Source organism: Planococcus citri, chromosome 1, assembly GCF_950023065.1.
Source record: "Planococcus citri chromosome 1, ihPlaCitr1.1, whole genome shotgun sequence".
Classification (NCBI taxonomy): Eukaryota; Metazoa; Arthropoda; class Insecta; order Hemiptera; family Pseudococcidae; genus Planococcus; species Planococcus citri.
In genome coordinates, this window is record NC_088677.1 from 55,643,451 (window position 1) to 55,671,171 (window position 27,721).

A 27,721-nucleotide genomic window follows, 5' to 3' on the forward strand; every position below is an offset into this window, starting at 1 on the left:
TTGTTTTCGTGTATTCGTGGTGGTCTTGATGGTTTTTTGCCATAAGTGAAGTGCGTTTAATGTTCCATTGTTATCTTAGTAAACGTCATTTGTGTCATCGATTAAAAATGCTAAACCTTTGTTTATATTTAATCGCGAATAGTAATAATTATTCGAGGTTTAACTGATATTACGTTTAATATGTTTCGCGTTAGTGTTAGTTAATTCGTAAGAACAATGCGTGAATTTAAAGTGGTCGTTTTGGGTTCGGGCGGGGTTGGTAAAAGTGCTCTCACGGTACAATTTGTTTCCGGGTGTTTTATGGAAAAATATGATCCTACGATAGAAGATTTTTACCGCAAAGAAATCGAAGTGGATAATTCACCTTGCGTACTCGAGATACTCGACACAGCCGGAACGGAGCAGTTCGCAAGTATGCGAGATTTGTATATAAAAAATGGACAAGGATTTGTCGTTGTTTATAGTCTGACTAATCATCAAACGTTTCAAGATATAAAACCGATGAAAGAATTAATAACCCGAGTCAAAGGCTCGGAAAGAGTACCTATATTACTTGTAGCAAATAAAGCTGATCTGGAGCATCAAAGAGAAGTGCCAACCATCGAAGGCAACACATTAGCTCAAATTTGGGGTTGCCCGTTTATCGAAGCCAGTGCCAAAAGTAAAACCAACGTGAACGAAGTATTTGCCGAAATTGTACGCGAAATGAACTACAGCAATGATAAGGAGAAAAAAAGTTACTGTTGTTGTGCCGTTTTATAGTGCAATTTTTCGCTGCAAATGTACATCTCTCAAGCTTTCACATTTATATTCATCAGGGTTACAGATTTCATTATTATTTTTTTTGGGTAAGTCTTTCAGTACCTACATACCTACGTAACTAATCTATTTGATACGTAATATAAAAAGGTTATCAATATTTGTATAAATATCTCGCTCTGTTTCTGCATATTTTATCAGCGTTCAGAACCCACACTGTCGTCATCGTGTTTCGCTATGTTTTCCGTGTGTTTTTCGACTGTCTGGTTTATTTTTTTTTCACTTTTGACAATACTAACAACATGCCATTGTAAGGCATGCGTTGTGTAATTTTTTTTTTTCACTAGAGTGCTTAAGTACGGCTTTGTTTCTCGCCTATTGTTCCTAATTACGGAGACTCGTACGTAAAGATATAGTACGTTGCTCTGATTTCAATTCAATTAGTAAAATTTATACAGTTTTCAACTACCTACTGCCAACATATTCGAGTGATGAATTTTAGGAAACACTATGTACCGGTGAAGGTTGCAAATGGCCAGCCAGGCGTGACAATTATACGATCATCGGTTCTCATTATCGAATTTTTCTCAAATTCGCGGTCTGATAATGTATTTGTACCTTTAACCAAATACACATGTACTTACCTACGTTCGAGATGTACTTACCTTGAAATCGCGAGGAAAATTCTACGATATTCGTCTTATCTTTGAAGACTTGACCATCATTATACGAAGTATATACGATACCCTTTTGAGAAATTTTTTCTTGCCTTGGTTCGCCTCGTAATTTGCGACGTCGTCGACTATTGCTTTAGTATATAAGTGGGAATTATAGCCTCTTATTATGTACCTATTTTCCGTATTTACAAGATGACCTTGCCAAATGATGAAAAAGATGACACAGCAATGACATACGCTCGCAAATTTACGCCTTGCTCGAGTAACTCGTCGAAATTTTTTTCTCGTTTGTATAATTTTCCCCTTCGAAAAAAAAAGGCTTGAAAAAGAGACTTCATTATAGTTTAATTAACTTTCGCTTTAATTAAAATATGAACGAATTTAGCTATCGATTGTCTGAATTTTGAGAAGGTTTTTTTTTCTGAATAGAATGGCAGAGGAAGAATAAACATACGTTTTCAATTTTCTCGATTGATCGTTCTGGTAATTGGTAAGTCTTGGACACGCGAACATACTCGAATTGAATTCCAAGTACGACGGATATAAAACTAATAAAAAAGTAAAGGTAGCTATTTTGAGAGACAAGGTTACGTCTTGGAGTTGAAACCTCTGTTTTTTTGATTCTTAATAAAAAGTAATTAAATTAGAAAAATATTAAAAAATAATTAAAATCAAACCAAGGTCACTCGATTGAAAAAGCTCTATCAACTGGACCTTTTCGAAAAAAAATTTAATTTGAGAACCGTTTTTCAAAATTGAAAAGCACGATCGAATTAATTATTTTTTGAGTTCATAAGGCACACCTTGAGATTTGATACTCGAGTAGGTGTAGTAGAAAGGTTTCGAGATTTTTTAATTTCTGGAAGAGTTCCGTCTTGGAGTTGAAACCTCTGTTTCTTTTCATTCTCAAATAAAAGTAATTTAATTAGAAAAATATTGAAAAATAATTAAAATCAAACCAAGGTCACTCGATTGAAAAAGCTCTATCAACTGGACCTTTTCGAAAAAAATTTTAATTTGAGAACCGTTTTTCAAAATTAAAAAGCACGATCGAATTAATTATTTTTTGAGTTCATATAAGGCACACCTTGAGATTTGATACTCGAGTAGGTGTAATAGAAATCTTTCGAGAGCTGAGGTAGCAGAATTTTAATATTTTTGTGGATCGTTTCCCTTTCATCAGCCTGAAAGCTAGCAATTAAATGTTGAGAAATTGGAAACTATTTTTAAACATTGCTGCTGGAAATGAGAAATTTCAATTTAGAGCTGGATGGAGGAGGAATCATGCTTGTATAGAAAATTTCGCTCCCTAATTAGTAATTTCGCCATTGAATTTAATTTCAAATATCATCACCTTTCTGATTTTTCCCCCACAAAATGTAATATTCTTGAGGATATTTTCCTCTCTAGACTGAACCCATAATTTTTCACGAATAGAATTTTCGAAAACATAATCCTCGTGAATGATGATTGATTACTTGTATGTATTATCGACTGGTAACTTTTCGTGTGACCAGATATACCAATTCAGGTAGAACTTTTGATCGATTTTGCTGATTGATCCTCACAATTCAGACAAAATGTAACCAAGTGATTATTGGTTTAATGATACTGTCGCGATTGTTTTGATCTATTGATCGTCCATTTGCTAGATCATAAACTTACTATTCGATCAGTTTTTTTTAACCTTTCGTAAAAAATTGATGTGGTTTTTTTATGATATTTAATAAAAACATCAAGTGCTCATTATAGCATTTTTCATAAAGCTGTTAACAATTTGAATATGGATCAACTCAATTTTCCGCTGAAAGTATTGTTTAAAATTGTAAAAATTAATGAATTTTATGCTGAGAAAGCTGTAAAAAATTCCAGTTCAGTGAATCAGTTGCAATTTCAGGAAGAATGACGTTCTTACCTCAATGGTTCTTGTTGAAAAGTGTCCAGAAAACACTCAAAAATACCGAGAAGACATTTTAAAAGATCGATCTGAAAAAAATTTCAAGATTGCGAGTTTGGCTAAGAAGATTTTTAATTTAAAAATTTCATCTGGCATCTCTTGTTTAAATTTTAGACATTTTAAATTCAGAAACTGGTGAAAATTCATCTTGTTCTATGTGTGTGCCAGGTCATCAAAAAGTCATTCTTTTTGCCAACAATCGAACGACCAAAAATTATACAAATATTCTTAAAATTGAATTATAATTTATCAAAAATGCAGAAATTATTATAAAAATTATTGTTCGAATGATCTCCCAGTTATTGAAAGCTATATCAAAAAATGGTGAAAAATTAGCATAATGGAGCTAAATTTCTAAAAATTGCTCAACATTTTTTTTAGAATACTAATTATCTGACCATTGATTAAGCATTGTAAAAATCGAGAAAAATATCGCAGAATTGCTCTGTTATTAAAAAAAAAAAAAAAAAAAAAACTGGAAAATTACGAAAAATGGATAAAATATCGAAATGAAATGAAATGAAACCGTGCAAAAATACCTACCATGAAATTGTCACAGAAATCACGCGAAAGTTGACAAAAAAAGATAAAATTTCCAGTGATAATGGTGTCATCAACTGTGATTAGCTCGAAAAATTATATATAAATCACTTATCAAAGTTGAATTTCAAACCTACAAAGTGGAAATTTGGTCATCAAAGTCAACGAAACGTCATCCTTTAGTAGACACCTGTCATTGTTGCTGATTTAACCATTCCTGAGTTTCCATTTTCATGTCCTTGAAAATCTAAGGTATCAACAAAAAACCGTGTGGTAATACATTTCATTATTGTCTCTCTAAATTTGACATTTCAATGAAGATTCTTCGAATAGTGTTTAATATATGATAATTTTCTTACCCTTTGAAAAGAACACTTTGAATAAGATGAAAGCTCATAAGAATAAAAAGCAAGTCTTCAAATTAGAAGTAAAATCGTGTAAAATAAGAAATTTTCGTTATTTTTTTTTTTAAATTCAAATGATGAGATTTTGATTGACGTGAACAACTTTTCGAGATGAAAATTGAAACATGTCAAGAATATAGAATTTTGAATTTTGTTTTTTAAAAAAAAATTTCGATGCTTTTTTCTCGAAAGAAGATTTTTTACTTAGCCCTACATGTTTCATGTTTTTCTTCACGTCCGTGTCATTGTCTGATAGATGAGTCACGAAATTTCTTAAAATGATGTTGAAAAGTAAACATTCTCTGATGTTGATTTAATCAAAGTGGAGAAAAGGGCAGGGGAACGGTGTATAGGCACGTTAAAGTTCGTACAAAACTACTTTATTCAAACTGCGTTGCAATTTATGGGGAAAATACTACCATTGCTCTATTGATAGAAATGTAAATATGATTGAAAAATATTCTGAAAATTTGATGTGTTCGTACAAAATCACTATCTTTTCCCTTTTCTAATCTTGGTATTGCATCAAAATGAAGAAAAAATCTGATGAGATGGTAGTCTGTTCAAGAGCGATAGAGGGCAGGAAGGATTTTTCCATATCACGTTGAAATGATATCCACACATAACAATCGTTGTGAATTTATTCGATCTCAAGTAATTTTACTCTCACATGTTAAATTATTAGTGTTGCTGCAGTATCAAACGACTGGCTTTTTATCAGAGTTCGTTCGTTTTGTCGATAAAATAAAGTATATGGATTGGCGAAGTGAGGGAGGCGATTGATTCATGTAATTGTTTATCGTTATAACGTACTAATAACGTTGTTATACTTATAAATACTGTATAGTACATTTTGATAATATGCATTTACGTAGAAATGCAAAGCTGAATCACATCGATGACTTATCTAAGAACGATTAAGTTTACATTTTTTTCTAAAAAAAAAACCTTTACCTGTGCTAATTAGTATGGCAATTTTTCGAGTCTTTCGTGTGAAAATTCTAATTCGATTCGATAAGACTATGTGATCGTCCGTTTTCCACAACTCTCATCGTCAGGTTAATTTCTACGTATGTATAGAAAATGACCATAATCGATGTCGAGGAAGTACATCGTTGAACTGATAAGAATAAAAAGGGGTGAAGTTATCGAAAATTGAACGACTGATTTGCCGTGTACTTGCATATGTATATTCGTTCGTCATAATTATGAACGTACTTTTTCTGTGGGTCAATTCATAATTCGTATCCATACACTTACGTATTTACCTTTATCGAAATTCCCAGCAGTATGAAAGAATCGATTATGACAGGATGCTGGATGGTAGGATAGTAATTCCTTACGTATGTATCATTCAATACATAGAATTTTCAACTCGACTAGGCCAGCGCATCGTGTAATGATACGATACATTCGCGAACGTATTTAGAACAAGAACACATATATGTACCTTACCTACCTAGAAGTCGTAGTAGTACATTCGAATACATACATATACTCGTACTACACTCGTATACGGTATAAAATATTCGCGTAAGTAATTTCGAGCATTAAAATAGGTAATTATCGTCGACGGGGAGTAGAATTCTTGGTGTTGGACGCGCGAGAGCCGAGATGCTGAGGATCCGATCGTGCCTCTTGTCTGTCTCTCTTTCTCGCACGTTCGTCAAAGAACACCTAGGAGCATCGAAGAAGACGGAGGAAGGGGTTAAATAACAGAGCGAACGACGACGACGACGGCGGTGGCAGTGGCGATGGCTCATGGTGATGATGTTGATGATTCACTGTGTAATGCCTATAGGGCAGTTTGGAATGAATCCAAAAAAAAGACTCGACTCTTCTATTGTGAAAAGGAACGAGAAACGCGTAGCTGGGTTGAAATCGAATGGTGAAATATACCGTCTCGGTGTCGTCGAGGTGTTAAATCAGTCGAAAATGGTGATCGGGTTCGCAATAGTGAAATTCTTTCTGTAAAAGATTAATTGCGATGAGAGATGTTCGCTGTCCAACAAAATCTGGAAATAAAAATGATCGTGGTTGAGAGGAATTGATCAAATTGTATCGTTGATGATTTGATTTTTATCAGCCATTATCAAAGGATATTCCTCTGTTTCATGGAAATATGTAAGGATGGTCCTGGTATGTTGTGCAGTAAAGAGAAATGTGGTGCATATTAAATTTTCTTGCGAAAATCTTGGGTTAAAAAACAAATTTTTCAGCCTGAGAACTTGCACGGTTCATTTTCAGGCTGAAGTTTTGATTTTTGGGTGTTTTGGCAGATAAAGTCCTCTTGCGTGGGGCTGAAAGGAGTTAAATCGTCGTGTATTTTTTAAAATCTTTTTTTCGATCAAAATTAATCGCTAATCCATCATTCGTGATTCATTATCGTAAGATACGTTTTATCACTCGACTCATTATCTGATTAATGCTAATCGATGTTAATACTCGTAGATCCATTATTCATCATAAATTGTCAGAAAATTTAAAAAAAAAACGTACCATTCTACCACGGTTTTCCACTTGATGCTCCTCCCTTCATCAGAATGCTTTTCATTTTTCATCTTGCCTTATTTAAAGTGATTCATTTTTTGAACTTTGCTGGTGATCAAATTTTCTAATAAAGAGAGAATAGGTAGTCAAAGCATTTGTGAGATCCATCTAAAGTTCTCTTGTAATGCTCATGCCGAATTTTAGCCCCCCCCCCCCAACTACACTGTGGTTATTTCGTGGCAACACTATCAAGAGGAAAATTATTTTTCAACCTCGTACCTTTCCATCTGACTCAGTCTACCTTCAAAAAGTTCATCAAATTTTGAAAAGTTGAAAGTTCAACTTGAGAAATTGAATTGAAACTCGATGCTGTGATCAAAAATTTTGAAAAAATTGTTTAAAAGTGGCTTTTTATGTAGCTTATTTTAAAATGGACTTTCTCAATGGGAGGGACTCCGCACCTATTTCCCTAAAGTTAGGGCAAAATTTTTAAAAAGTGCCAAAGTCGTGAGGTATGTGGAATAGTATGTTTTAGAGGATGTTGATCACGAATGTGGCATGGCCTTATTTTTGATTTGACGTCTTCCGTGCTTCAATGGTCCCCTCTATGGAAGCCAAATTTTGAAAACCAAAGTTACTGCATTGCGAATTACGCGAAACTGATCCGCTTGGAACGCTGATTAAATTAATGCCCAACACTGATTGGTTGATAATTTTTTTTTATTGCTCGTTTATCGATTAACTATGCTTATCAATTGATCGATTATCTGAATTTCACTGCGAGTAACTTTGTAATTACTTATGTAATTGGTCGATTGAGAGCGTTTAGCGTTGTTTATATTGATTAGATTTTGATTGGTTAATCAAATAACTGATAATACTGATTGAAAAAAGTGTGAAAATTTATCCCTTCTTTGCATGTTTTGTTTTTCATCTTCTTTTCTACCACACTGAAACCCTGGGGGATCACAAGTCAGGGATCCGGGTTCACAGTAAAAGGTTCAGGATCAAGGATCGAGGTTCAGGTTTAGTTGCGGTTCAGGATCATAAAGGATCGGATTGAGATCAGGTTTAATTTTTTTCTCTGCCTCTTTGCGATGATTTTGGCATAGGTAAATTTTACTGACTACAGAAATCGAGACTCAAAATGGATACAGAATTGCACAGACAATTTTTCGTGGAAAGTTTCTTCATCTTTCAGGGTCGTGAAATTGTGAACAAATCAGATCAGTCTAAAAAATACCAAATTTTACCCTTAAAGTATTTACTTCTAAAACTTTAATTTGTACTGTGTAGTGTGTAAAAAATATCGTATTTCCATTTTTTTCTAAATATTGTAAAAATCCAAGTTTAAATGCGGCCAAATAAGCTCGAATAAACAAGCCAAAAATTTTAAACCTTCAACTTTCAGAGATCTGAGATCCATTCCACAGCTTCCCGATTCTTTTAATTTTTTAAGTCTTATTCAGGATTCGTAACTATACATATACCCTTTCTATACCTTCAGAAGCCGAAACATTTCGAAAAATTGCATTCAGTGGTTCCGTTTTGGGAAAACCTTAAATTATTCTTAAATGCAATTTTCTTGTTTTTTGTTTCTTTTTTGTTGAAAACTGTTTTCGAAAAAAAAGTGAACCAATTCGTTTCCAGCTGTTTTGATCTGGAACCCGAAAGATCCTAAATAATGATCGGGATCAGAGGTTCGAGCTCCAGCTTCAAGGGATTGGGTTCTTTTTCGGTTCAGGTTTATTGAAAATAATCTGGGGATCAGGATCCGGTTCTGACCAGTGACCACCATCTCTGGTTACATCACGATCAAATGTTAATTAATAATTCCTCAAATTTATATTTTTAATCATAGTCAATTCTAAAAAACGTTATCTGATTAAAGCGGTGATTTATGAAACAGCTCATCAAAATAGCCATTATTCCTGGATATGACAATATGATTTACGAGTAAAATATTTGACCCATCCAATTGTTCAGAAGTTGGGCGGGAAAAAATCAAAGTGTAAAACTTCAAAAAATATACACGAAAGGGATATTTTTTCAAAAATGGTTTTTTACAGTTGTGAATGGAATTTTTTCGAAATTAAAAAAAAAATCGATTGATAAAGCGATATCAGAAATAGATCTTTTCATTTTATTTTGACTGGTCTCCGGGTATGAATCACGCTTTTCATCGTAATGGTTGAATAATTCTCTGCCATCTTGGGATTGATCGTGAATAGTTACTTTCATAATCATCGAGTCATTATGCACCTTGAGCCTACGAGGGGGTTGGAGTGGTGAAATAGTTTGTCTTCTTGTAGAATTTTATTAAAAATTTCGAAGTAATAAAGTCGTTTTCAAAAATTATAGAAGCTTGCAGAAAAACTCTTTTATTCCTATCAAAAAAAATTGCTCCTTTAAAAATAATATATTAAAAAAATGAATAGAATCATCAAGTTATTCAATTTTTTTTTACGTTTATGTTCTTGGAATTTGATGCTTCAGGATCCGGGAGATGTGTGACCAATGACTATTGACTGATGAAATTTTGATGTGTTCATATTCGTTGCATCGATTAAAATTTCAAATGCACGTCAAATCCTCATTTAAAAAATTGGGCACTAAGAAACCCTTTTTCAATTTAAAGGACTTGAATCGTGAATAGTCAGATGCACATAGGCAAAAAAAAATGAGATATGGATGCGAGATTTTTTCTACTTTGGACCAAAACTCATTTTGGAATTCATGCTCTTGATCTCTGGTTTTCGTGGGGGGAGGGGGGAGTAACTTGAAACATATGATCCGAGTTCACTTCGGTTTTGAAAATTCGTATTACTCCGCAACGTTACGTTGTCATGTGCCAGTCGAATGATTTCGAAGACTTGAGCTTATCTATATAGGTACAGGTAGATAGAATGTCGAGTACCCGACGATTATTTCTTTATTTTCGTATTTATCTATGTAATTAAATGCACTTAAACGACCGAGTAAATTGGATTGTGCGGATGATTTGATTTGTTTCGTGGTCGATAATACGAGTAATTGAAGCAAGAATAGACGAAGAGCTGGGGTAGATTAGCGAGTATAAAAACACGCGAATGCTGCTACATATTGTATATATATGTACAATACCGATGGTTTTTTTTATTAATATATACCTTTTTTTTTCGCTGTCGCTGTTAAATTTTTTTTGCTAATAAATTTCTCCCTTATTTTGTTGGAAAAACGTATTGGTAGGTACTCGTACTATAAGGTAGCTCGTGTTATGCTATAAATAATTAACGAATACGATGCTTCGACTACTACAGACGAGGATTGGTGAAGAGGGAATGAACATGTGCGGTGGTGTGGATATTACAGCGTTTAAACGAGCTGCTATATAGACTAATAATATGGCTTTTGCAAAAGCGTGTAATTTCAATTAATACGACGAGACGCGGTAATACGATAAAGGTCTGCGTAGCACATGGATGGATTGCATGGAAAAGGGTGAGTTAGACAGCTAATGCTAAAGAGAGAGAATGTGCGGGCATGAGTGAGGGCTTGAGCAGGGCAAACTCGCGAACGATGCGATGCGAGGTATGTGCGGATATTTCAGTATTTCACAAATAGATCTGCTCGATATTCGGTGTTTGCCTATGTGCTATGTAGTATGTATAGTGTACATACTACATAGAACGGTAAACGAAGAGAAGAGACCTGAGGATGCAGTGTGCGATAGATCGGATGGCAAAGGGTGGTGTTTCATATATTTTAGTATGTGAAGTGTGCGAGATGGTATTAGAGCTGTATACGATAGAAGTGTATGTGGTGTTTGAAGAGCAGAGGGGTAGTTTGTTTCGCTTTTGCATTCTGCTTCGATGCTTATTGTATACGGATCGGATTGCGAATAAAGAAATGTTCGCGAGGTGTTTTGTTTTGTTTTTTGTTTTTTTTTTTCAAAGCTTTTTTGTCGTGTGTGTTTTAGAGTTTGGATTGTCGTAAATTAGAAGTGTCGGTGTCTGGTGTTTGTCAGTTTAATTCAAGAATCAAGGTGTTATGTGTAGGTTTGAAGTGGTGTTCGTGGAAGGAAATGAAGAGATGTGTAATTGGAATGCAATACATTTTGGCGTGTGGAATTACTCGTATTAGACACGTAGTAGTATTCGTATGAATTTTATGTGCAATGCGTCGTTAAAGTCTTATTCGGCTCAGCAATTGTTGAACAGATATTCTGATGATTCGATCTGTGTTAGGATTTCCTCTTGAAGCCGATTTCAATACCGGTGTGGGAAAATATTCGTACAAGGTGTCACAAAAAAAATTAAACACGTTTCTTTCGAGATACATTTCAATTGAGAAGATACAACTTTCTGAAGAGGCACTAACAGGCAAAATTCTAGATGCTGAATGTCATTTTTCGATTTTTAACAAATTTTCGAATATGTACCTATATCTATTCCGAAATTGGATTGCTCATTTTCCATGAAGATTGAAAACATTAAAATTTGATTAAGTTGGGGTAGAAAGTTGAAATTTGATTTATGCTTCATTTTCAACGTTTCGAAACTATTGATTATGGTTTCGAAAGGTTATTAAGTCTCCAGTAGATTTTGGATTTTACATTTTTGGAAAAATTGCCATTAAAAGAGAGAAAATTAAAGTCTGCTAAATTCGTATTTATCGTCTTTGTGATCTTTTCGATGGATTCAGGAACAAATTTTCAACATTTGTCCCTACAATTTTTGAGGGGAAAATGCAGAGAAAAACTTGAAACCACCATATCAACGAATATAATTTAGGCACACGTAATTTTTTTCCTTTTAAAAATACTTATGTTCAGGTGAGCAATATTTTTGGAAATTTTTTCTGTCAGTGGGTCATTTTTAAAAACTTGAAAAACTGTTTAAAATATGTTTTTTGTCTCATAGCACTGCCAAAAAGAATACTCGTGGTGAAGTTCTGAAATTTTTACACGTAAACTTTAAAAAACTACAGAAAATGCAAAAATTCCTCAAAAAGCTCATTTTGGGTCCATGGGCACCTCCCCATCCAGTTATGGGTCTAGAAAGGTTGGCAATATGGGTGTCGTTTTCATATGAATCGAATCTCCTTAACACGAATATGAATTTGTTTTTTCAGTTGGACCCTTCTAAGGGTTCCATTCGGGTCGTAGATTGCCCTAAAATTGATTTTTTTCGCGAAAAATGTTTTTTCATAGCATTACCTAAGCCCTGTAACTTCCTTGATCATGGTTGATCCATGGTACTCGTGAAGAATACCACCGTACACCTTCCTCCGCTTCCTTGATCATATCTTTGAAGACTTGAGCTTTGGCACTGTTAGCACAATTGTGCTCAATACAGTATACACATTGCTTCAAACTATCTGAAACATTTTGTTTTGGTAAATAGATTGAACCATTATTCTGATGAGCTAGTGCATTCAAAACATCATCAAAAAATAATGCATGCATTGGGTCCTACAGATGAATAATTTTTTTTGGCCATTGGAAATTGGATTAACCTTTATTCTTGAATAATTTGTTTCTATCATATTATGTTTTAATGTAAGATGTCTTTTTAGAGGTAGTTGTAGTCTGCGCCTTTCTTTTTTGGGTATTTTGTACCCAATACAAATATTTTTTGAAACTCTGCTTCCTGTACATACTTATATTTTGGGTAAAATCAAAATTTGTTATTAAAATTTCGTTGAAGTGTGATTCCATTTCCCTGCCTCCAGAAAACACGTTTTTCGTCATTGTGGTCAAGGGGATGGGGTGGCGGGTGAAAGAAAAGTTTTCGGGTCTACAATTTTTTTTAGAGGTGTCCAAAAATGATCAATTGAAATTTTAAAATCTGAGGACAGGGCCATTTCGCCTATTTTACCCGGAAATACCCTTTGAATTCTGAAATTTTGATAAAAAATAGTTTTTCTTTTTTCATTTTCATTGTTTTTTATTTTTATCAATTTTTTGGCATTTTAAGGAATTAATTTTTTTTTCGTTTGCATTTTGATTATCATTACTTATCGGGGGGGGGGGGGGGAGGGGGACTTTCAACGTTTCATTTCCAGTTTTCACAACCATGTAGCCTTCTTTTATGCCACTTTCGTTTAGATTTTTCTCAACATTTTCAGTTCTGCTTTCTTTTATAATTTTATTTAAATTCAATATCTATACAAAAAAAATCAAACCTAGCGGATTTCAAATTTTAGTAATCGTCTGCATCCGTTGTGGGTACCTTCGTAAATTAAAAACATGATCAAAAAGTTGTGAAAAAATTTTTCGTTTTTATTTTTCATTTTAATTTTTGTTTTTGATTCATGATTGTTTTTTAATAGCTTTGCTCGTTCTGATCTGCTTCGTATGGAACTTCAGAAAGTTTATTTTTTTAGGAAATTACAACTATGGTAAAAAACGAAATTGTGGTCAAATCTAAACCTTTTTTTTTTAGTGAAAATTCAATCAAATTGACAGCACGTCGCCATGATTTCATTCCTATGAAATCCTATTCAAATTGTTTCACTTTTCGGCTATTCCTATACGCGAATTCTTCTGTTCACCTCATCGAATATTTTATTCAATTTGATATTAATGCATAAAAAAATTGAGTTCGAATCAGAGGATTTTTTCAACTCTAAAACTCTTTTGTCTTACATACCGTGTCTTCAACATGCTTAAATTACTTTAGCAATTTTGTTTTTTGTATGTAGATGTACATTGAGTTGAAGTCTTATATACATATAGATATTGAACTTATTTTTTATGTGTATCACGTAAGCTATGAGATGATTGATAATCCACTAATCGAAAATTATTATTTTTTCTTTGTTGCAGGTGAGTGTAATTTTTTGACATGATAATGAGAAAAAGTGGTAATACTCAAGTGAGTCAATTAATTTATGTAATTTTTCATAACTGTTTCATGGTCGTAAACATATTTTTTAGGAAAACACACGAATCTTGTTAGCAGGGGGCCTTTAAACTGAAATAAATTGAGAAGGAAAACTTTTTCTAGGGAGAGGAAGGGGGCTCCTGTGATGTCATGAGGTAGTTTGTTGGCTATTACATCGTGTGAGTGAAAATTGAAAATATTTCAGGATCTCAATTTTATCGCACCTACCTATACTTAATCCAAACTTCCTTGCGAGCAAAAAAAAATTGTTCGCCTTGTTCCAATGTATTATATGTCCACAAATACATACGAGTAGGTAATCGTATTATACGCAGTTTAAATTGCTACTTGAGCGTCACACTGGTGTGTTCTTCTTTCTTCTTTTCGTTGAGCAATAATGTATGTACAGGTCCGAGATTATTGTATCTGTTTCCTGTATGCGTTCTGAAATCGATTTATAAAAGAATAATTGTACAGGCATCCTATACTCCGCTGCGTTAATCACCTCTTGAGGTGCAGATACAACGACGACCTTAACCCAGGTATCTATTTCGAGGATATCTTTGTCTATATTGTGGCTGTGCATAGTACATATACGATGTATTCATATGTAGAGGTAGCGTAATGGTTGGCATAATTATTAGATCTCGCGCAGTAAGTAAGTGCGATGGATTTGAAAAATGAAAAAATGAAAATGGCGCTGTTTTCTGTCATGTATTTGTGTCGAAGTACAAAATATAGAATATTTGTACGTTGAATAATTAGTCTACAAAAGAAAGAGAGAGATGGAGTTAGTTGAGAGTATTCTGCTCTCTGTTACTTTGGATGTCGACGTCGCATACCCTTCTATTCCTCTTTACTCTCATATACGATGCATTTATGTACCAAAAATGTACGCGAGTCGCAAATACGAGGTGTTGCTTTTTTCAAACACCACAAGCTGCACGAGTATGCCGTTAAAATTAATAATTATCCGGTGGTTCATGTACGTACGATGATGGTGCGTTTGTGTGCAGTGTGTGTGCTCGTATGTCCAATAATTAGCTATATATACAAAAATCTAACCAACTCGAAGAACGGTTCGGGAAAAAAATTACTATAGTGTTGATGGCGATGATAATGATGATTTTCTTGAAAAAATCGTAAATACGTTTGGAAAATAGTACGTCTACGTACTCTTACATTAGCATCGGTATTATCTATTACGAGAAGTCGGTTTGTTGTTGGTTTCTTCTTCGTATTTATACGTTACTTAGATGTCGAGTTGATTTCATTAAGAGATTAGTGTTGAGGAAGGGAAAGGAGATGCGAACGATAATCGGGTTATTATTTTAATTGATGTTTGTTCGCTTCGTCGTTTAATGAAAAAAAAAAAAAAAAAAAAAAAACAGGAGCAATCAGCGTCCTAATTGTATAGTGTGTCTCGTAAGTTCTGAGACTGTCACTGTCGACTCGAAATGAGTTGTGTTTTATGTTGCTAAAAGTTCTTTAGAGTGAAAAACAAAATGAAATAGGCGAGTTTGCGTTTGTTCTGGGATAATTTACTGTAAAACAGAGCCAGTCTTGGTTTGTAGGTACATATTTGTAATAACGATCAGAGAAACATCCATGTCACAGTTTGAAGACTTTCGCCCCTCTCCCTTCTTCCTAATTTTCAAAAAAATGACTTTAAAAATGCACCAAGAGTAGATATAAACTGATTTGTCCCTTTGTTTGGTGTACAGGTTTGTCCATGTAGAATTTCAAAAAAGAAATCTGTAAGTAAAATTGAGCTTTGTATTTTTAGTTCGAAGTAAGATATCTCAAAAGTAAGCCTCTCCTAGAGACAAAACAACTATATTTTTCTGGTAGGAAATTTAATTTTTTTTGTTGAATTCTCGAGAAAAAAAAATGTGGAGCATGAAAAAGAATAAAAATTTGATGAAATTTTAATAGAGAGCTAAGAAATTCATTTTCGATTTTTCGAATCGATTAGTGGTCTTTTTGAGCCTTTTTCACGGTTCCGTCAGATTTTTAGGTTCTTCAGTTTTGTGGATAAATTGCCATAAAAAAAATACAAAAATGAAATTCAGCATCACTATTATTCAACGGAGGAAAATCGAAAAATCTGCTCGAAGCTTCAAAAAGACTCAAAACCAACACCAGTCGACATGAAAAGTCAAAAATGAGATTTGTGTAAACCAAATTTTACCTTTCCATCTTAATTTTATCAAATTTTGATTTTTCCGTAGAAATGGAGCAACATTTGAATTTACAATAAAAATTCATTAAAAATTTATGAATAAAATTCAGCATCTGAAATTTGGAAACCCAGATGCAACGTGATGCAAATTTAACCCCATTTCCAGAATAGCAAGCACATGTTGAAAAGTTGCAAATCGCGATAACCGAATTTGTGGTTCAAAATATTGAGAAATCTTGTCCAAACTTTCAGGTTTGGTCCAACGTTTTTAGATTTGTTATCACTCAGTAAGTTGAATTACCTCGATCTGGTTTTCTAAATAATTATGTATTTTGGCACGTAATTACTTGAAAAGTGCGATGTTTTCAAACCTACCCGAATCCCAACTCATCAAACTAGAGCTTTGTTCTCTTCAGTTGTGATCCATTTTAACCCTCTTCTCTTCCAGGTAGGTACGTTTTAATGAAAGTGATTTTGACGTCATCTTTGAATCAATTTAATTTCCATTGCGTTAAAATGATTGTGTTGCAGTTTACTCGAAATCCAATATGATATCATATCACGCTAGATGAAACATGTATGAATTTCCTAACTTCCCACGGAATCATCTAAATTATTATTTTAGGAGAATAGTGTTAATTCTGAGATGACGTCATTAAATTTCTAACGAAATTAATTGCAAATTGTTTAACCAGCTGATCGATTTAGGAAATGGTGAAATTGTGATACGATGGATCAAATCTATTTTCACTCGTGGAAATTGAAATTAATATTTCTCCGGATGCTTGTAAACCGCTGAACATTTTCTGGTGTAAAACATGAATTTTGTTGGTCATTAGCTTTCCAAAAATCCAGTTTGTTGCTTAAATTTTTTTCTCTGGGCAACTCCAAGTGGGTTGCCAGGATGAAATCATGGATGAGGGAGGGGTCATAATTTTTTTAAATCTGTAGCAAGTGTTTCACTTTCGACTCAGTTGTAACGTAGCCAGGATTTACAAAGGAAGGATGAAACTCAGATTTTTAGGCATGAGAAATCAAAATTCAAAATTGGAGGTAATTTTGAAAATTTATTGAAAAATTGATTCAAAAAATGAAAAAACAACTATTTTTTTACGTGTTATTTTACATTTTCGTCGGCAATTGGGAGGGGGGGTGGCTTACGAGTATATTGATAAGTCACTGTCCACAATGTTGTGTGATTTGTCGAATTATGAGTTTTTAAATAGGTACATTTGTTGAGCAAAAACTTGGGTCTTATTCTTTCGATCCAATCTCTTTCCAAGCTCTCAGTTTTCATGGGGTACACAAATTGACATCTCTGAAAAATGCAATAACATTTTTTCAGTGATACATACGTATTTTTATTTTATTCACACACATTGAAAATAACCTGGGATCAAATGGTTTTGAAAAATCAACTTCATGACCTCAAAACCCCACATCTTGATGATATTATATTTTTTGAAAATTATCAGTTTTTTACCTCCCCTTTAAGGCTCATTCTGGGGTTTGGGCTCAAGGTGGTTTTCAAAAATGAAATCTGCATCCTCGAAAACCCACATTTTATACCAATATTATCTCATTTTCTAATGTTTTTATGATTTTTTTTACCTCTCCTTTGGGACTCATCTTGGGGCATGGGGTCTAACGGTCGTGAGCTTAGTGGTGGTGAAGGGGGTACAAGAGGAGCATTTACACGTTTAAAATTTACCTGTAACCAAAATTCACGTCAAATTTTTCACGAGAGAAAATAGGGATGACTCGGAAATGTATTTTTAGCATAAAAAGGTCGTGATTTCAAAAAAATTCATAGAGACTGGTAATATCCTATTTTAATAATTTCCTCGCAACCTGTAACTCGCAACTGCCAATTCCCAGATTTAGACATTTTGTGGGTGTTTTTTTTTGTGGAAAATTTGGGACCCCCAAAAATACTACCTTCATCTGTGCGGGCATAAAAATCGGGCCTCGGAACGTAAGAACAGTTATTGAGATCAGAAACGACTTGGGGGGGGGGGGGTAATGAGTGGCTATTTGACTTTTTCACCGCTATTTCTACCATTTTTGGGTTATTTTGAAAGATAAAATCTACTCTACAGGGTGTCTGGTGAGTGGATGTCAAAACTTCAGATTTGGATATAACCGGGTACGACTTAGAAAAAACGTTATTAGGACAAGTTGCCTATCTTGAAAATTGAAGGGGCAAAATTACATTTTAATAATAAACAAATAAAATAAAAATTTTGATGGTGGGAACTGGTGGTACTTTGAAAACTGAGCAAATTTTGTCCCTACAAATTTTTGCCTAGCTTGAAAATTGAAGGGGCTATGACCATATTTAGAATAAAAAAAGACTCAAAGAAAAAATCAATAGCGAAAATGGATTATACATTCAAAATTGATCAGATTTTGTTCTTTTCAATTTTTTCCGTAAGTCAAAATTGAAGGACCTACGCAACATTTAAAGCAAAAGAAATTTCAAAAAAATTGAGCAACCCTTGAAATTTCTCATACTTTGAATGTCGCGTAGCTCCTCCAATTTTGATCTGGGCCAAAAATTGAAGAGATCAATTTTGAATTTAGAATCCATTTTCGCTATTGATTTTTTCTTCGAATCTTTTTTTATTCTAAATGTGGTCATAGCCCCTTCAATTTTCAAGTTAGGCAAAAATTTGTATGGACAAAATTTGCTCAGTTTTCAAAGTACTACCAGTTCCCATCATCAAAATTTTCATTGTATTTGCTTATTATTAAAATGTAATTTTGCCCCTTCAATTTTCAAGATAGGCAACCTGTTCATATAACGTTTTTTCTTAGTCGTACCCGGTTATATCCAAATCTGAAGTTTGTACCACCACTCCCCGGACACCCTGTATAACCTTTAAATTTTCAATTGAGTCGTTGAAATTTTTTATAGTGAGCTTCTCTTAGTTATACTCGTAAGTACTGGGAACCTGAGGGGCTAAATTGTTGTAATCGATTTTTTGAAAATTTTTTCATCTCATTAGTCATTAGGACTTATTGAACATACTGTAGTAAATAGATATTGTCTGTGTATATTCCCTATGTGTTATAAGTTTCGTTCAAAGTTCATACTACATCACAATACATATACCTATACGGTGTTTAGTTTACAGAAACACCTTGCGATATCATTCTCGGCATTTTTGATTTTTTTTTTCCTTCGTTGGTAATTAAACGATTTAAAATTAGCCGTAAATATGAAAACACTCGACATATTGTATTACTCATAGTCGGTTTTTTTTTTAGTCTTATCAAATAGAAAACGATAAGGTGTCCGTTAACGCGATGATATGTATCTTTGTTATCGGTAGTATACGCATACGCAATATGCATACATGTTGTAGCCATATTTATGGAAGATTTAGAGCGCCGGAGATGGATGATCGAGTGAGAAGGGGCGAGGAAGAGTTGAGAGGTGTCTCTGACGATGAGATATCGCGTATATGCGAACAATATTCTAGCATGAACTACTATTGTCGTAGACTATAGGCGAAAGCGTGGGTTCCATGGAATATCGCTGTATGTATGTTTCGACGAACAAGTCGAATGTACATAGACATACAAATATTCAGCAGTGCGATAATACGTAGTACATAGTTATGGAGTTACATTACTCGTACATAGACAAACATACGTGTACCTAATGGTATGTAATGTAATGTGTTCGTGGCGTATCTCTGGAGACCTATGGTAACCCCAAAGAGCAACCGCCCCCGCTCCTTCGACGTTTTCTGTACAATTTCTAGTAACTTACATACATATTTAGTACAAAGTGATAAGGTCTTGCTTCTCGGTAATAAGTAGAATTTTAATTATTGAAATTAATAAGCGGCGCGATGCGCGGACACGCGCGGAAGCTTGGTTTCCTGAAGACACTGCGGACTGGTCATTCAACTCGTATGGACATGAGGGCTAAGCGGCGTCTACCTATTTGACTTGTATTTATATAAAAGGTGATACAGGTTGTCACCGTTGATTCTGGATATTAGTTTGGGGTAGGATTGCTGGTTGGCAATTGGCATTGACAATGGCAATACAAATATGTAGTTTTGCAAGCTCCAAGTTCTCGCGTTGTTGAATATTTTATCAAGAATGGGGTTGTTCCATGTTGAATCGTCGAGCTTTTCGCTCTGAGTATCGGAAATTAATCACATATTTTTTATGAGGATAGATTACGATAATGAGAGATGACGAATGAACCAAAGATTAGCTAAGAAAGTTGAAAAATTGTAAATATTTTTTTTTATTAAGTCCATGCTAAAAAAATTCTGAAAAAATTATACCAATTTTTTCATGCTGATTAACATGTGAAAAATTTGAGGGGACATTTTTTTTATATCCTCGATTTGAAAAATTCAAAAAATTCCAACAAATTACGGTTTCTTTCCAAAAAAGGGTCGAGATTATATGAATGGACTTATTTTCATCTGCTTTATTTCACATTCAAAAGGAAAAGTACGTAAATAGTTTATCTTCCCTTAACTTCTTCGATACTTTACCAGAAGTTGGCTTTTGTGTCTATCTTTCGTGTTTTTTTAGAATCATTTTTCTCATGACGAGTACTTCAAGTTTACCTTTAAAAATAGATCTGGACTGGTAAAATACTCAACGAGCGTCCAAAATTGCATCATTAGACCAAATTTTTCAAGTACTGAATTTCATTTTTAGATTTTTAGCAATTTTTTGAATAATCTAATTTGTTTCATTCCAAATGCTTCCAACATCGTATCAATTGGAAGTGCAGAAAATTTTTCCGTTTTGGAAAAATTTCCATTAAAAGACCATTATAAAATTTTGCGCAAACCTATAAACTTGGTTCAAGAACAGGGTATAAACCTGAAAATTTCAGTTTCCTGACTCAATTCAACGTTCTTGAAAAATGGCTCGAAAAATGGGGTGTCTAAATGGTAATGATAGTATCTGATGATTTCAAAAATTTGTTGTGAGAGCAGTTGAATTCAATCCATATTTCAAGACGTTATGAAGAAATAAATAAACCTGTCTAATTCACATCTAAAATAATGTCTGGAATTATAAATTTTCCAAATGATTTTACCCTCGCTTGCTGGAACCAAAGTTTTCATTTTTTGACTTGGATGCTGACTTTAGTAGTAATTCCGTTTTACTTCTTGATTTCTACAATTTTCAAAATCAAAAGCTTTTACTCTCGCTTCGCTTGGCCCAATTGATTGTTATTCTTTCCCAAATTGAAAATTTTTGAAAAATTTGAAAAACTAATATTGTTTGGATTTCTAGAATGTTGCAGTTGGAAAAATCAATATTTTCTTCCATCAAAAATGATTTTTTTTTTATAATTTTGAATTTTCTAAAGCCTTTGCTTTTTTTTCTTCGCGAATTACGAAAATATGATTTTTAAAACACGTAACTACCTGGTAGCCTGGTACCTACTACCATACCATCAAAAATTTCAAGGAAATTCTAAAGTGTAAAAAAAAGAGACAGTTTCATATTCTGCCACGAATTTGATCTCATTGCTTTTCGGAAAAGAAGGGAGTAGAGTTGAAGTTTTTGAAAATTTTGTAAAAAAAAATTTAATAACCAAAGTAGTGAAAAAGTAGTGATTTTCAGAGAAAAAAAATATGTCAGATTCCCCCCAAAATGTGAAAAATCAAAAAATTAAATTCAGCATAATAATTTGGCCAGATTTTCATGGGTCAAAAGTTTTTTTGAAAAAAAAAATTGAAAAGCTGTATTGTAGATGTGAAAATTATTAAGCATGGCAGTGGATGCATAATTCATCTATGTAATTCAAAACAATAATTTTTTTCATATTTTTTCTATTGGTAAAAATCAATTTCAAGAAAAAATGTTTTCATCAAAGTTGATCAATTTTGATGAGACTTGCTGATGTACGAGTAGTCTGATCCATACTAATCAATTTCTATTTTAAAAAAACCTCTATAGTATACATACTTTGATGAAAGTTGATCTATTGTGATGAGAACCTTGATACATATAATTTTATTGAAATTCATGATTATAGTTTGGTTAATATTGATCAATTATGATGATAGTCTTGATTTAGCTTAATCAAAGTTGATCAGTTTTGATGAAAATCTGGATAAGTACAATTTGGCTAAAGTTTATCAATTTTGTCGAAGAATTTGATAATACTCGTAGTTTGATCAAAAGTGTCCATGATTGATGAGAATATTGATATTTGTTGATCTGATTAAAATTGATCAATTATTGTAATGAAAGTATCAATATAGTTTTATCAAAATTGATCAATTTTTATGAAAACATTGATGTGGGTTGTATGTTGATTTACTACTAATAGTTAGATTGATTGAAGTTGGTCAATTTTTCTGAAATTGAAAATCTTATAGTACACGTACAATTTGATTGAAGTTGATCAGTTTTGTTGAAAATGTTATTTATAGTTTGGTCAAAATAAGGCTTTTGACGTATTGCGGTTTGCATATCGGTTTGCCTGAACTTTATCGGTTTGGTGGGCATTCTTATCAGTGAGTATCAAAATTTCATATTTTGAGCAATTTTCACAAGGTGTTTTTCAAATGTATAGCTTTTATTTAGTTTTGTCTTCAATTTTAAACACTGTTAAACCCTGTAATGGAAAAAGATCCTCTCTTCGTCAAGTTTTAAAGAAGTTGACAAAACGTCTTTGAACCTCGACAAAGAGCGGATCTTTTTCCATCACAGGATTTAACAGTGTTTAAAATTGAAGACAAAACTAAATAAAAGCTATACATTTGAAAAACACCTTGTGAAAATTGCTCAAAATATGAAATTTTGATACTCACTGATAAGAATGCCCACCAAACCGATAAAGTTCAGGCAAACCGATATGCAAACCGCAATACGTCAAAAGCCTTATTGATCATGATTAATAAAAATCGATCGTACTTGTCAAGTCAGATTGATCAGTTGTGATGATATTGAACAATTTTATTTTGATAAATATCTTTATAAAGTCTGATCAAAGTTGCTTGGTTTTGATGAAAATCTTGATACTGTAGTTTGATCGAAGGCGATAAATTGTTTGAAAATGTTGATAAATTTTTGATCAAAGTTGATCAATTTTGATACAAAGCTGGATACAATTTGGTCAAAGTTGATTAATTTTGTTGAAAATAATGATATTATATGTACTTAGACTTACCTAGTTTATTCAAAATTTGTCAATTGTGATGAAAATTTTGATGAATATTTAATCCAAGTTGATCGATTAAATCTTGATTGTAATTTGACCAAAGTTCATCATTTTTTGTAAAAATCTTAATATTAATTGAATTTTGATGATGTTGTTGCTGAAATGGCATTATCAAAGTTGACAATTTTCAAAACATCTTCTTCACATTACTGTATTATTTTGATGAAATTTTTTCAACATGGATCGTATATCATGCCCATCTTGCCATGCAACATTCGATGAAATTATGTAAAAAGTCATCTCTAGCTTTGCTCTAGCTGTAAAATCTCTCAGTTGGTCGTTTTATAGCTTCGTTTTACTGGTGAGGTGCACAATCCGCGTTCAATCACTAGTTTTCACCATCTGATGGGATTGAGTTTCATGATGAGGTGAAAAGTGATTTCATTTTTCTCTCAAATTTTTTCTCACTGATATTCGACGGAGAATCTGAAAAAAAGAATTTCTCATCGCGTCGAATATCTACCGAATGGATATCACATTCCTTCCTTGATTATGTGTTATGCCAAATACGTACATATCTTTTTCTAGTTCAATTCTAAAAATTCCAAAATAACACGAGAAAAACACTTGATGGAGAAAAACACTCTTTTACGTACGTGTAAATAGTAAATATTTTTCGAAATGATGAAACGTAGTATAGGGTACTCCTTTACACATATTTCGCACCATCTACGTATCTCACCGAAAATTCTTCTCCGCATTTGTTCAACATTTTCTCTCCCTTCTGGAAAAAAGAAAAAGAAAAAAAATTCCTAGGAGATGATCCATTGGCCCGTAAAAAACGTATATTCGTCCAAAAACGTAGAAAAATAATAAGTATCGGCGAGAAGAAGAAGAAGAAGAAGCAGGTGCTTCTCGAGCAGGAGTTTTCGCCAACGCTCTATTAAGCTTGAAGGTCCTTCTTTCGCTCTATTTTATTCTCTTTTTTCTTCATCTCTCGCTGTCTCCGTCCAACTCTTTTTTTTTTGCAAACAATTACGAAAACGACGACGAATATTTTTCTCGCTGACTTAATAAAAGTGACATTGAAACGGTAGAATAGGAAAGATGAAAAAGAATATTAAAATCACCATAGACCAATATACACGAATATACAATGGAATAAGACACGTTACGTAAAGGAAAATTAATTTTTTTTTCGCTCTTCCACGAGTAAAAAATATGAGTATAAGATACCATACCTAACGTAACCTTCTCGTATTATTTAAAAGGTACTCATTTATTAAAATATGTGAATGATTTTCACGTGTACGACGAAAAAGTAGTATTTAATTGTTTTTTCCTTTTTTCTGTTCGCAGATGACTTTTCATTGTGATACGAATGAAAATTGGTCCACTTTGCCGATTGCATATCAACTTCGCAGTGAGCTCATTTTTTTTTCAATATGTTTTTATTTTGTATACCACGAAAGAGTATCTACCTTTTACAGTTGAATTTAACCATTATTAATTATTCCGAGAATTTAGACAAATGAAAAAAAAAGTATATCGATAGAAAATCAAAATGACGTCATAGCATTGTAAAAATACGCGTTTCGTGTCATTTAAATGTATTTTCCTCTTTTAAAAAAATATTTGTAATTTTTTAATTTTACGTTTATATGTATTTTTTTTTCTTTTTTTGTGTGTGTGCCTGAATTTTTATTTATTTATTATTTTTTTTTTTAGTCATAGTATAATATACATCGTGATATGAAAAATACATTATCAATTTTTTTGTATATAAAATTTATAATTACATATTGAAGTTTACTACCCTGCTCCCCATCCCCCTTTACCACTGTTTTATCTGTTATCCGACCCTTAATGGCAATATACGCGAAGACGTTGACAAGAAATTAAGATTTTGAAGACAAATGGATGGGAATATCGCGCAAAATGATTTTTTTTTTCAACGAGTGTGCTATGAATTAAGTGAGCATTAATAATAATAATTATATATAAATTTGGTATATTTTTATTTATTTTTGTACGAAGATATTTTTTGATACGATCAAGTTTTCTTCCAGTTGCTGAAAATTTTTTGTTGAAAAAATTTTTCGCCTAAAGAAAAATATGACGTTTTAGGAAAGCAAAGTAAAAACCGAAACCGTCTATTGTGTATATTTTATTACGTACACTGTTTTATACTTTTTATATAAGTTACCAGAATATTTTTTTTCGAAAAAATAAATTTTAATAAAGGAAGAAAAAATAATGTAATGAAAATCGCATAGGTAAAAAACGAGACATACGAGAGAAAGCTTTAGATAATATAACTATCGATAATAAAGACGGGTTAGGCAAATTTCCTTCAATTTCGTCCCCTTTTTAAAACAATAGTTCCTCGAGCGTGTGTATAAAATAACTTTTTCCCCCCTGCGCAATAAGTAGATTGCACAAAAATGAGGTAAAGGCTGAAAAGGAGATTGAAAATGTCTCATTCCAGAATTTTTAATTCCATATTGCTCATACGTGAATGATTTTTTCGAGGGATTGGTATTTACGAATTTTTCGGTGGATTTCGAGTTACTCATTGTATTAATTTTGTATCGATGATTTTAGTTTTTTTTTTTCAATTTTTTAGGCGCGTTATAAATTTAGTAATAATAAATCGCTTTTGATGTTTATGATTATGTTTTTTTTTTCTCGCTATTGTAAAAAGAGTTGTGACTTGGATCAATTATTGTCAAGTTTTTTACTTTAATGGCCATTTTTTTTACATTTTTTTTGTGTATTTTTGTATTTGCTAGATCAATATTGATCAAAGTATAGTCATAGTGTAAAGTTTTAAGAAGGAACATCGATGTAATGTGTATGTTTTAAGATTAACATGTCGACTCGAGGTTTTTTTTTCTACGTAGAGTTTGGCCATTGGCGAAAGCTTAGAGTTGAGTGATGTTTTTTGTGTCGAAAAAACGAACGAAATTTTTTTCTATCAAAATCAAGCTTTTTATAAATGTTTCTTGAATTAAGGGTTTTTTTGTGTGTAACATGATTTTTTTTGATTTTTTGGTTTTTAAATGTTTTTTGCCATTTTACCAATAGCTCGTGGGAATGTGTTAGAAAGTCGACCTTTTATTAACGCATTTTTTTGTAACATCCAACTAATAGGTATTGAAATAGTTACGTGTATTTTTTCTTTTCTTTTTTTTTTATTACTTTTTTTTAACTTTTTTTTTTCATTTTATTAAACTGTGTTATATGTTACTGTTGCAAATATACTTATCTATTTTGTATTTTGTATATTATTATACGTGAATAAATAATTTGGAATAATGAGTTTTTCCTTTTTATTCATACGAGGTGACGTGAGAAGAGTTTTCAAAGTTGCTAAACCTTGATGGTATGCTGATAATCCTTCAGATATGATCCTTAGAATGAAGTTTGGATTTTCGTATTGGTATTCGATCGAATCGAAAAATCGTATCGATGTTCGAATCAATCGGTTGGAAATCGATAAAAGTGAATCTAATCATTTAAAAATACAAAAACGTTCAGTATTTATTCAATAGTTCGACAAATCTGGGATATTCAACATTTCATTGCATTATTTAATCAATCGTTAAGGCAGTTCAGCAAATCAACACTCTCATAAGCAAAGAGTAAGGAAAATTGAAAGACGAATGTTCGCAATTGATTCGAGTTCTTGTTCACGATCGTCTAGAATCTCTGTGATTTCTTTTTTCATCGTAATCTCTTCGATCCCTCCTCTCATCGTGATCTCTACGGTCTCTTTTTTCATCGTAATCTCTATGGTTTCTTTTTTCGTCGTAATCACTACGGTCTCTTTTTTCATCGGGTTCTTTTTGGTCTCTCTTTTCATCGTGATTCCTCCAGTCTCTTTTTTCATCGTTATCTCTGTGATCTTTTCGATCATTGAAATCGCCTCGTTTCCGTTTATTTTTATCGTCTTTATCTTTAGGTGGTTTGTAATCCTTCACATGATCTACTCTAAGGGTTCGACCAAGAAGCTGCGAAATAAAACAACGAATTTAGAATCATCGAATGCTAACCATAATAGAATTTAGGTGACTGGAATTATACTTTGATTCCGTTGAAATTGTCTACAGCTAGAATGGTACTTCTTTGATCTTCGTAGCAGATAAAACAGAATCCTTTCGGTTTGCCGGTTTCTTTATCGCGAACGTAGTTCATGTTTGCGATTTCTCCATACCTAGAAGTAATGAAAGCTTCGTTAGAATCAAGAATAATTTGTGCAATAGGTGGTATGGTGTTGAGTGTTCGCATACTGAGAAAAAACTGAGGTGAGATCTCCTTCTGAAAGATCGTAGGGTAAACCACCGACGAAAATCCAAGCACTGCCTTTGTATTCGTCATGCCAGGAAGATTTAGAATTGGATGTTAGCTCTCGTTCGCTGAGCTTTACTACATTTTTCATGTTCCTGAAACGATTAGAAAATGAGTGAAGGTGATCGTAGATTATAGTTTGGAAATTATGCACAGAGTACTTACGTCATAGGATTCATTTTGGAGGTGAATTATGATTCCGGTGAAGAAAGTACAACTTGAATTCTGATTTTTGAAGAACTTTTTGCAAAAATTTCAAGAAAATTGTCAGGTTTATCACAAAAACACTGAAAATTATCATCGGCGAATGTGTATTGTGTGTTTTGTTTGTTTTGAT

At 32.9% G+C, this 27,721-nt stretch overlaps 2 protein-coding genes across 3 annotated transcripts; one reads left to right on the forward strand and one right to left on the reverse strand.

Moving 5' to 3' along the window:
* On the forward strand, positions 1-26,355 carry Rap2l (Ras-associated protein 2-like). 2 transcript variants are annotated; one of them, XM_065346469.1, is made up of 3 exons: positions 1-848; positions 13,636-13,684; positions 24,394-26,355. In XM_065346469.1, the coding sequence occupies exon 1, from the start codon at positions 217-219 to the stop codon at positions 760-762; it is 546 nt and encodes a 181-aa protein (XP_065202541.1). In that variant the 5' UTR covers positions 1-216; the 3' UTR covers positions 763-848; positions 13,636-13,684; positions 24,394-26,355. The 2 variants fall into 2 exon arrangements, with proteins under 2 accessions (XP_065202541.1, XP_065202540.1); XM_065346468.1 differs by lacking the exon at positions 13,636-13,684.
* On the reverse strand, positions 26,150-27,705 carry LOC135832925 (RNA-binding motif protein, X-linked 2-like). The gene is made up of 4 exons (XM_065346467.1): positions 27,550-27,705; positions 27,327-27,479; positions 27,121-27,250; positions 26,150-27,047 (listed from the first exon to the last, which is right to left on the reverse strand). Exons 1-4 carry the CDS (start codon positions 27,561-27,563, stop codon positions 26,727-26,729), a joined length of 618 nt encoding a protein of 205 aa, XP_065202539.1. The 5' UTR covers positions 27,564-27,705; the 3' UTR covers positions 26,150-26,726.
* Positions 27,706-27,721: the final 16 nt, after the last annotated feature.

What these genes read in the sequence shown, in the direction of transcription:
- Rap2l (XM_065346469.1), top strand. Translation starts at nt 217, where the DNA reads ATGCGTGAATTTAAAGTGGTCGTTTTGGGTTCGGGCGGGGTTGGTAAA.
- LOC135832925 (XM_065346467.1), bottom strand. An exon ending in CTCACCTCAGTTTTTTCTCA is followed by an intron (nt 27,251 to 27,326) that starts GTATGCGAACAC and finishes CATTACTTCTAG; the next exon opens with GTATGGAGAAATCGCAAACA. An exon ending in ACAATTTCAACGGAATCAAA is followed by an intron (nt 27,048 to 27,120) that starts GTATAATTCCAG and finishes TTTATTTCGCAG; the next exon opens with CTTCTTGGTCGAACCCTTAG.